General features: G+C 36.1%; 1 protein-coding gene across 1 annotated transcript in view; it reads right to left on the reverse strand.

The window, feature by feature from the left end:
- The window catches only part of LGSN (lengsin, lens protein with glutamine synthetase domain), a 43268-nt gene extending 32540 nt beyond the window's left edge, over positions 1–10728 (reverse strand). Inside the window, 1 exon segment of the mRNA XM_017867348.1 lies at positions 10492–10728. Within this exon segment, the coding sequence (XP_017722837.1) occupies positions 10492–10521 (30 nt within the window). The 5' untranslated portion in view covers positions 10522–10728.
- Between the last annotated feature and the right edge of the window lie 1242 nt (positions 10729–11970).

Consider the following 11970-nt stretch of genomic DNA (forward strand, 5'->3'; position numbering starts at 1 on the left):
AAAAAAAAAAAAAAAAAAAAAAAGAAGCGTTTCCATTTTCCATCTTTTGTCACCTGAATTGACACAACTTTTTTAATATCTTCTTTTTTGAAGTGTCTTTTAAAACTGTCCATTTTATAGGATTGTCTGATGGTTTTTTTTTTTTTAGCGTTTTCCTTTAATTTTTTAAAGTGACAGATAAAATTCTATGTATGGTATATACCACATGATGTTTTAAAGTATATATACATTACAGAATAGTTACATCTAGCTAATTAAATATGCATTATCTCACATAGTTATCATTTTGGTGATGAGAATACTTATCATCTGCTTTCTTAGCATTTTCAAGAATGCATATGATTAGCTATAGCCACAATGATGTGTAATACATGTCTTGAACTTATTCTTCCTATTTAACTATAATTTTGTATTCTTTCACCAACTCCACAATCTCTAACCATTCTCTGTGCATTCAGTGTTACCCTTCTTCTATCCATCCTTCATACTGCTGCCATGTTGTTTCTCTATAACACAATTTTGGTTTTGTTATTTCTTTGCTGAAAATACCTCCACAATTCTCCCTTCACCTTCAAGGGAAAACTCAAACTGGTATTCTCTAAGGCTCTGCATAATCCAGCCTGTCAACAATCTCTCCAGCTTTCACAGCTGGGAATTTTCAGGTACAAACCCTATCTCCATCTGTACAAAACTAGTTTTATCATTTCTTGTGGCCACACTGTTTCCTTCTTTCCTAGGCTCCTGTTGATTTTCCAGCCTGTCCTGGTAAGACAGTTACCTACTTTTCTGGCCACAACCAAAAATTAACCTGCAGGGTGGTTTGATGTGGCCATCCATTACAAAATGATTAATTTTCTTATTTGGGGAGAGAAGGGTTGCAAAAAGTGATCTGGATCTCCTTTCCTTTCAAAATGTTTATTAATTTTAATTGACAAGTAAAAAATGTATATATTTGTGGTATACAATATAATCTGTTGATATATATATACATTGTGGAATGGCTAAATCAAACTATTAGGATATATATTATCTCCCATTTCTTGTGGTGAAAACACTTAAAATCTATTCTCTCAGTAATTTTTACATATACAATATGAGGGTATGTCAAAAAGTTCATGGAAATGGAATTAAAAGATAAAATATAAAATATAAACTTTATTTCTCAACATAAGCTATATCAAGGTTAATACACTTTTGTAAGCAATCATAGCAGCCATTTAGTGTATCCCTTTAAAAATGAGGGTCCTGGAATTTAAACATATTAATGCAGTCTTTTTTACATTATTAACTAAAGAAAAATGAATCCCCTTTACAGATTTTTGTAAGATTAGGAAACAAAAGGAAGACAGAAGGAGCCAAATTAGTGTTGTAAACCGGATGCTTATGATCTCCCATCAAAATGCTCACAAAATTACCCTTGTTCGATGAAAGGCATGAGCAGGAGCATCATTGTGGTGAAGTAAAACTCTCTGGTGAAGCTTTCCTGGGCATTTTTCTGCTAAAGTTTTGGCTAACTTTCTCAAAACACTTTCCTAATAACTAGGTATCATTCTTCGGCCCTCTAGAAAGTCAACAAGCAAAATGCCTTGAGCATCTCAAAAACAATTGCCATGACTTTTGCTCTTGACTGGTCCACTTTTGCTTTGACTGGACCACTTCCACCTCTTGCTAGCCATTGCTTTGATTAGGCATTATCTTCAGGATCGTACTGGTAAAGCCATGTTTTTCTCCTGTTACAATTCTTTGAAGAAATGCTTCAGAATCTTGATCACATCAGTTTAAAATTTCCACTGAAAGCTCTGCTCTTATCTCCAGTTGATCTGGGTACAATGGTTTTGGCACACATCAAGTAGAAAGTTTGCAGTACTTTAAGTTTTCAGTCAGAATTGTGTAAACTTAACTAATTGAGATATCTATGGTCTTGGCTATTGTTTCTGCTGCTAAAAGCCAGTCGTCTTCAATCAAGACATGAACAACTAGGGCAAATTGATGTGGATGGTCTGCCACTTCAGGTTTCATCTTCAACATTGTTTAATCTCTTCTCAAAAAGAGTCATCCATTTCAAACTGCTGATTTATTTGGAGCATTGTCCCCACGAACTTTTTATAAAGCATCAAAGATTTCACCATTCTTCCACCCCACCTTCACCATAAATTTGATGTTCATTCTTACTTTGATTTTAGTGGAATTCATGCTGCTCTGATAGACACTCTATTCAAACTGATGTCTTATGCTTAGTGCCTCAAACTATATCCTGTTCAGACATGTTATAACAAATTAGCATGAACTTACTTTGGTTCAAAAAGATTTTAAAATCCATGCACAGTTTTTTTTTTTTTTTTTTATAATACGCATTTTCCATGAACTTTTTGAGGTCCCCTTATATATTAACTGTAGTCACTATGTGGTACAGTAGATCTCTCAAAACTACTCCTCTTTCTAAATAAAATGTTTTATTCTTTGACCAACATCTCCCCAATCCTTCCACCACCTACCCTCTGTTAACCACATTCTACTCTCTGCTTCTCTGAGTTCAACCTTTTTACACATCACATGTAAGTGAGATCATGAAGTATTTGTCTTTCTGTGTCTGGCTTATTTCACTTAACATAATGTCCTCTAAGTTCATTCATGTTTTAACAAACAAAAGAAAATTTTATTTGGTACTTAAGAGATCATAATGCCTGGGCTAAGCTAATTATTGCCTGTTTAAGGCTTCCTTCCTTTTAAAGGCTGAATACTATCCCACTGTGTATATATATCACTTTTTCTTTATCCATTCATCTATCGCCAGATGCTTAGGTCAATTCTATATCTTGGCTATTGTGAATAATGCTGTAATACACATGGGAGTGCAGCTATCTCTTCAACATTACTGATTTCACACCCTTTGGATATATATCCAGTAGTGGGATTGCTGAATCATATATAGTAGCTCTATTTTTAATGGATGATTGATGTTCTTAAGTCTCCAATGAAAGTAGAATCCTTATTAAACTTTATGTCCTCTTCAAATAACTCATAGTTATGTTGTCTTCATTATAATTGGTAAATTATATAGTCTCCATTTGGAGATCTCACCTAATGCTTCATTAAATAACTTTCAGTATCATTAAAGTAGAGCTTTTGTCCATCTATAAGTTTTTTTTCTCCAAACTAAAAGGCATTAATTACTTTAGTCTAGGCATTATGATCTCTTAAGTGCCAAGTATACAGTTAAGTGTCCCTTGTAGAATTGAGAAACACTACATCTAGGTCAGGATACTATAAACCAAGGAACTTTTTATATCTCTAATACCCACTTGGGTAATCCAAAGTAGAGATTACATTGATCTGAACTAGGAGAATAGCTCTGGAGTAGGGGGCGGAATGAGCATAGTGCAGACATACTTGGGAAGTAGATTTCGCAGTTTGGTAACTGGCTGGATATAGGAAGTGTCAGAGACAGAGGACTGAAAAATGACAGCCATATTTCTACTAGGAAACCCAAAAAGTAAAGACTTGAGAAGGGAAATTATGAGTTCTGCTTTGAGCATATGGAATCTAAGGTGATTGTGTCACCTGGAAGTGTCCAGCAAGCATTGACCATAAGGGTCAAAATACAAAAGCGAAATGTAAGGAAAAAATAGCCCTGACAGTGGTTAGAATTATTAAGGGAAAGAACAGGGACTGAGAAAATAAGAATTCTAAAACAGAACTGAGATGTTCATTTAAATGGTGTACAGTAAAAATAATAAATAACTAAATAGAACTGAAAACCCACCATATTTAATGAGTAAACATAAAAAGGAAGTACCAATGGACCAAGCTGCTGAAATGATAAATAAGGTTGGTATTAATACTTGCCCATTGTATTTTGCAACCCAAGTTACTGGAGGCCTTGGTAAGGACAGTCACAGTGGAAGCATGTGAGCAGCAGCAAGATCCAGTGAGCTGAAGAGGAATGTGAGTTGTTTAGCCCAAGATCTACACCCAGTAAGCACACAAGAAATATTATCAAATGAAGATATGAAATATAATTCAAAAGTATGAAGAAGACAGAAAAGATATATACCATGGGAGTATATAGAGGCTCAAGAAAAGTTTACGTTGCTTTTAGGTAGAGAAGACTTGCATATATTTAAATGCTAAGACAGCCAGGCGCAGTGGGTCACACTGTAATCCCAGCACTTTGGGAGGCTGAGGCAGGCAAATCACTTGAGGCCAGGAGTTTGAGACCAGCCTGGTCAATATAACGAGACCCCCGTCTCTACTAAAAATATAAACATTAGCCAGACATGGTGGTGCACACCTGTAATCCCAGCTACTTGGGAGGCTGAGGTACAAGAATCGCTTGAATCCGGGAGGTGGAGGTTGCAGTGAGCCAAGAGTGCACCACTGCACTCCAGCCTGGGCACAGAGTGAGACCCTGTCTCAAAAATAAATAAATACATACATACATACATATATAAATACATGCTTAATGAAAGGAATCAAAAAAGGGGATGTAGTAGAAAGTAGAAAAAAAATAAATGGAAGTCCCTGGGAGGACAGAAAAAATGGAATCTGGGGTTGAAATAACAGAATTAACTTTAATAATTTTCCTCTATCAGAGGAAGAAAAAGCATAGATCGTTAGAAGAAAGAGCAGAGTTAAGAACGGCATGTTTGTGTACCCCACAATCCATACAGTAAACCCTAACACCTAATGCGGTGATATTAGGAGGTGGAGCCTTTGAGAGGTGATTAGGTCATGAGGCTACAGCCTTCATGATACAATTAGTACCCTTATTGGGGGGGAAAAAAATAGAAGAGTGCTTACTCCCTCTCTCTCTGCTCTCCACCATATAGGATACAAGAATATGTACATCTATAAGCCAGAAAGTGAGGCCTTACTAGATACTAGATCTGCCAGAGGCTTGAACTTGGACTTACAGCCTCCAGAACTGTGAGAAATAAATGTTTGTAGTTTAAGCCAGCCAACCTATGGCAATTTGTTATAGCAGCCCAAACTGACTGAGACATGGAAGGAAGAGAAAAAATGAGGAGGAGGAAGAGGACTATTAGGAGGAGAAGGAGAGAAAGAAAAGAATTGTTAACATTTCATGAGTGCCTTTCAGATGAGAAAACTGAGGCTCAGGAAGATTTTCACCCAATAAATGGCAGAATTTCAATCTAAAACTGATCTTAAACCTTAATCTTTGTTATCCATTCTGGATAACAAAAGGTGGAGAGTTGTGGTGCTTCCAGTTGTCCCTTTAGGGTAAGAAGTGCTCAGATAGAGTAGGAATATGGAAGACTAAAGGCTTAAGGAGAATGGAAATTGCTTGACATAGTTATAGTGGAGACTGAGAAAGAGCCGACTCAGGAAAGAAAAATATCAAGGGCCCAGAAAGAATTGGAGGCTTTAAAGTTGTAGTGACACCAATCTGCACAGGTAATTATCTTCTCTAGCAAAGCTCAGCTGGAAATGTGAAGACACCATGGTTTAAGATTTTATGAGGTCACCAACTCAGAAGGACAATGGCAAAAATAAGTTGAGGATTTGGGCAAGGAAGATGCTAAAATAATAGGATATGGAATCCAAGACAGATGGGACAGGAAGTAAAGTCAGGAAAGGCTGACAAGAATAACATGTCAAAGACTGAAGATTCTTAGAAGGTGGCATTTAGATGTATCCTTGTGCCTAATATATTGCCTAGCATAAAGTAGTAATTGAGTAAATAATTTCTAATTAATTAATTATAAACAAGACCTACCATGTTGAAGTATAAGGCCAGAAAGGACATTTGACTCAGACTTCTCCTTTATAAAAGATTCTGAATGAGACTTCTTTGGATGTCAACAAGACCTGATGGTAACCCAGTAGGATGATTCAGTCAAAACAGCTTTCCTAGATAAAATATGGCCTGGCCTTCTTCAAAGTTTTCTCCAGAAGGGCTTAGACCTGTGCTTCTTCACTTAGATGGGCTTGTGCTGGTGAAAGTCTGCTCTACAATGCCTCTGTAGCTTTATAAATTTTACCTTTTCTTTAGGGCTTTTTCACCTTAGTTATCCTCAATATCAGCCGTTTTCCCTAGGGTTATGATTACCCCACTTAAGATACTGAGAAAACATTATTTCTCATGCTTTTCTGAAATAGTTAAAATGTTCTCTCTCTCTCTTTCTCTGTCTCTGGTGTGTGTGTGTGTGTGTGTGTGTGTGTGCGCGCGTGTGTGTGTATGCATGCTTTCACTCTCTATATATCTATATAGATACATATATACATATATTTATATAAATATATATACGTATATATATTTCAGTGAGGCAGCTGAGGATCTGATAAATACAGCAACTTGCCTGGCTTCATACCTAAAACATAGCAGAATTAAAATATGTGTGGTTTGGCAACTCTTATTTCATTTCTTCATGTACTTAAAAACTTTATATGTGACAAAATACCTGAAAAACTAAGGAAATCCAAGTCTCAAAAAAAAAAAAAAAAAAAAAAAAAAAACTCCACACTTCGAGTGAGAGTTCAATAGTATCTCTATCTTTTGAAGTAAAACAAAGCATGGAAGGAAAATCCAGATAAATTTCTTGGAATTTGCAAGGAATCGGAATTTTACTTAATATAATGGGCCCAAAATGGAATGGGTTATTTGTCAAAGTGTTGAGTTTCTCATCTCCAAGCACATTTGTGGGGAGATTAGATAGCCAAATGTTAGGGTCAACCTGGTTAATTTCCACTTCTACCATCAAATTTTCACTTTCTAACTTTTTAATCCTCATTATTATTACAAGATAATAACCTAGATCTAAGCTGGTGGATTAGGTGGAACATTCACACGTGACCAAGAATGATAGAGCAACAATCATTATTGAGAGCTCTGTGTGAAAGAAGTATCAGAATGTAAATGATATAGCTGCTCCCATATGAAACGCTATGAGTCTCGTTTTTATTCCTAACAAATTGGCAAATAGTCAACAGTGGCATCAACCCATAAACAAATCTCACCTCTATGGGCAAGTTATGCAAAATCTACAATAGAAGTTCTACACAAGAAAAATATACCTAACCAAACATTTTCAGAGAAGGAAAAACATAATTTTACAAAGGTCTAACACCATGTGATTTTCATAATATGTAGCTAAATAATAAAGAAAACTAAAATAATAAAGGAAGCAAAAAGTTTTGTTTTATTTAGTGTGTTCATAAGTATATCAAAAAAGAATTCTCCATATTTTTTAGAGAAATTAAGATTGTATGGCTAAAATACATTTATCCATGCAGATGGACAAAATAATTTGTGAAGGCTTTGTGGGTGAGCAGAAAAGCAACAAAAATGTTTCAAAGGTAAAAAGACATGTGGAAAAAATTTAGATATTCATGTATATGTAATATATATTTAAGATAATGGGCTCTGTAATATAGTATGAAAAAGATCCAAGAACGTTATGGAACTGTTAGTGAAGATATCAGCTAATGGGCTGCTGCAGCATATAAAAATACTGCAAATATGAATATAAAAATACTTTAAATATGAGAGGGGAAAGTGTTCTGTCCTTTTAAAAAATTATAATATGCCTGTAACTAGATTGTTAAAAATAGTTCTAGTCATTGTGCCTTAGGAAAGCCTTTATAGGCTAGAAGTGGATGGATATATGTCTATGTAAAAAGGTACATTATATCTAATTGTTATCATTACTATCGTAAGCAAATACATTCCATCATGTAAAGGAAAATGTAAAACTCTTTAAGTAAAAATGAAAACAGGAGAGCTATTAGAGGTCAACATAACAAAATAGAGTATATGTAATGAATAACTCCTTTTTAATGAGTTCTCACGATATTGTAAGCACAGTTCTAAGCATTTTGCATGTGTTAACTTATTTAATCTCCACAAAATCTCTTCCTGTGGGCACTATTAATATCCCAGTGAGGTACAGAGAAGTCCAATAATTTGCCCCACATCACACAGCTAGTAAGTAGCAAAGCCGAGATTAAAATGCAGGCATTCTGATTTCAGGAAGTGCAAGCTTAACCCACTGCTCTTGAAACCCTCATCTAATTTTTGTCTTGTCTCTCCATTGAGATTTCTTAAATGGAGAGCTAGTTGATACACTGGAAGTAGGTAGGTTTGAGGTAAATAATTATAAAATGAACTATAAACCTTGAAATCTTCAGAAGACAAATCTTCTGAATTCTAAAAGACAAAACAAATGGAAAATATAAAACAAGAATCAGGTGGTCTCTAGAGTCACACAGACAACAGCACAAAGCAGGGAGAGTTGGGGTAGGTAAACCTCTAGCCTCTTGAAGCAAGCCTCTAGAAGGTCAGGCAGAGCCTCCCATGGGGCTGCACTTCATGCCCCCAACAGATACAGGCTACAGAGCTGGATGAATCTCTGACTTCACCCCAGATGACATTCATTCCTTCTGTGATATGGAAATGTCAGAACTGTGTCTACTTGTGTCAATGTTCTCTGTTTTTAGTTATAAATATCTGAAGGGCGGAGAACAGATCTTACTCACTTGACATATTACCCAGCTCAGCACCACACACAAGGTTCTTGATAAACAGATTTTAATTGTTATGATATGCTACTCTTTCACTCAATTTCTCAACTTCATACACCCCATAGGGTCTACTATAAGAAATAAGAATGTGTTTTCAATCTATTTTTTGTTTGCCACTGCTAAGAATGTGGCTGAATGCATGACTTTACAGCATTGTTTTAAATAGAGAATCTCAGTAAAATATTCTTTAGGGAAGTACCAAATCTAAGATTAATAACTGTTCATTTTACTGAAGATTCTAACAAAGAATTTGTTCAGGTTGGGGAAGTAATTATTCTGAGAGATTTTCTCCATACACACTATCTGCCTTTCGGAATCCATTGAGCTTTTGTTCAGCTGCTGTGTTTTGTAGTTAACTTCATGCTGCTCTTGCTCACGTTCCCAGAGCATCTAGTATGAAACACAATCTTGTCCTTTTCCAGACATCAGTTAGCTGGAAAAGGAATGTCACATGTCATCTCTCTGCCTCCTTCCATATTCTTTCACTTCCTGAGAATGTGACCCTATACAGGAGAGTATAAAAGAGCTTACTCAGTGGAGTTGAGTCAAGTGGACAGCCAACATTCACCTTTATAACGTCTAGTAAATACAATGCTCTATTCCAACTCCAAAGGAACTTTCCTCAAAAGACAGAGAATGTCTCTTGCTGTGAGAATTGTGCAGTTTAAAAATCATATTGTTCATTTTTCTGCCCTCCTAAGAGTAAACAACCAACATTTGGTCTAGACTGGTCTTGAGGAGGGCATGGCTTTTAAGGGCTTTCTTAGGAGCTGCATCACCTGGAATCCTGGGCTAAAATTGTGGGAGCTGAGGAAGAAAGCAAAGTTCTTGCCGTGAGTTCAGAAGTAGTAAGCAAAACCTAGTCCAAGAAGTTACATAGTTAGAAATCGAAATCCCCAAAAGCTAATGATGTACATGCTAATCACCCTTACTTTCTTTCTATAAGCCTTCATTTGCAGCTATGAATTTACTTTTAGCTAAATTCATTATAATCACACAAACCACCATTTGATGCCTACAACAGTGACATGGCAGTACAGGATAAGCGACACCTCTGCCTCAGGGAGTCCCTTCCTCACACAGCCTTGCCCAGTTTCCTTATGGAGAGTGCATTTGTTCTTGTCTCTTTCAAAACAACTGCTTGTATTCACTATACAGATCAGTGAACCCATTCTTAGATGTTAGCGATCTTCTACACTCCATGCATAAGTGGGGACCAGGTTTGTTCTCTATATGCCACTATTTCATACATAATGCACTGGTTTTCCACTGTACTCTCCACATAGTAGGTATGCTTCTTGCAATATATTTTCTTAATTTAATAAAGATAACCCACATCCTCCCAAATTTTACCACAGCTTGCCTCCAAGTCTGTACTTCAGTCTTTCAAAATGGTCGGTCAGAAATACAAGAGTAAAGGTTGGGTACACATACATTAAGAAGTGAGGAGAAATGCTATATGCTGACAACTGATTATTTTAATATATGCTAGACCCAATGAGTGGCTATCACTATTCATGCTGTGCATTTCAAATATAATTTGAAAACAAGTTTCCACCTTTAGTCATTTAATCTCAAAGCATATTTATTAGAATGAGGCCAAAGCTTTGAGAAAAACAAAAGATTATTCTCTCAATAACAACCAAAATAGAAATAAAATTTTTTATAGCATACGTATTCTTCTGAAACTTGGTGCCTATTGAATCTAAATGACTATTCAAACCAAATGAGCTTTCCTAGATGAATATTTTGAACTGTTTAGTTTTTATTATCTTTATAAACTCACTGTGTAGTAGAGAAGGACAATTCTTCATTAACTTCTCCAAAGTGGACATATAACAAGTATAATTATGCTACACTTATTCTTACCGGCATTCAAATACTTCACATTTTTTAAAAGATTTGCTGTCAATATTTTGGTTAAAAACATTTTAATGATTAGCTTCATACCTTCTGCAGAAAGTCCTCTTCATTATTCATCTCAACACTTTTTATTTAAGTTCAGCTTTAGAAACCACAATATCCTCAACGAATGTGTTCAACATGTATTTATATGTGTACCTACAACAAAGACTGCAGATGATGAATTTCATGGAGGCTTTTCCAGAGAGGTCTGGCAGGTAATAAAAGATAAACATCAGACCCTGATGTGTCATGCCCAAGGCACAGTATGCTGGAAATGCACTAGAAGAATCCAATGACAAATGCTTGTTTATGCCTGAATCCCTGCAAACAAAAGACATAGAAAGCTTAAAATTGTGTTGATTGACTTTTTTCTCCAGAATACAGAATCTTTGTTACATAACAATTGTATTCTGGAATGATATCTATTGTCAGATTCAGATGATGAAACACTTATTAGACAACTATGCTATCAGAGCCCACAGACAAAAGCACAGATGGAAAAATACAGTTATAAGTGACCCAGATTTTTACCAATGGCAAATATCCACTCATTTGTAATTCTCATTTTTATTTTCTTTTCTGGGTCCCTCTGGCCTCCAGATTAATTTTGGACCTTCATTATAAAACTGAAATATCTTCCCTTAGCCTTTCCAATTCTCCAATGTCAGTCTATGACAAATCCCAGACCATCCCCACTGTCCACAACGAATATGGAATAATCCACAGGCTGCCCCATAGGGTCCCATAAACAATCCTAACTCAGTAGAGGACATAGGGAATGCTTTCTATTCACTAGTAAAGGGAGTTTGAAATCACACTTCTGCTGCCATCAACTCAACTTCAAGTATAGTTGATAAAGGAGAATATGGAGTTCTTCTGAACCAAACCAAATTCTCTCTAAGCATTTTCCATGTGGAAGTGTATAGTCTCCATGGCTAATCACTTCTGTCCAGCTCTTCTGGGCCTGAAGAAGGCCAAGCCAATACTATAACCAGTCAATCCTACCTGACTCTCTTGGCCCATTTCAAAAGCCCCATTTCCTAAAGACAGTAATTAACTATTCCTATTTCCATTCTGTTGGTACTGGTTCCATGACTGACTCTAAAGCTTCTGCTCTGTGTAGCCTGATCTACAACCAGATCTTGGATTTGGACCTAGTTCTGATGCTGATACCTGAAACTGCATCCTGAATATGGCTGTTTTGGATTCTTGAACTTCCCCAAGAAAAGGGATTCTATCTCCTATTCTAGTATTTGACTTGCTCTTGGTGCTTTCCCCCAGATCTCTAGTAGGGTGTTTAATTCCCACAATGTCTTATACCAGAGTCTTACCTAAGATTTTCTCAATCCTCTTCTGAAACCACGTTTACTTCCACTTTTGCAACTTTTTCCTGCATGTGCTTGTCTCCGTGCAAAACAGGTGCCATTGAGGTATGGAAACAAATGTTTTGTGAAAAATTTCGTTTTTGTTTCTGAAATGTTCCCTTTCCTATGTCAAAGAAGAGAACTCCAAGCTGGTTTACAT

Source organism: Rhinopithecus bieti, unplaced genomic scaffold, assembly GCF_001698545.2.
Source record: "Rhinopithecus bieti isolate Rb0 unplaced genomic scaffold, ASM169854v2 scaffold_53, whole genome shotgun sequence".
NCBI lineage: Eukaryota > Metazoa > Chordata > Mammalia > Primates > Cercopithecidae > Rhinopithecus > Rhinopithecus bieti.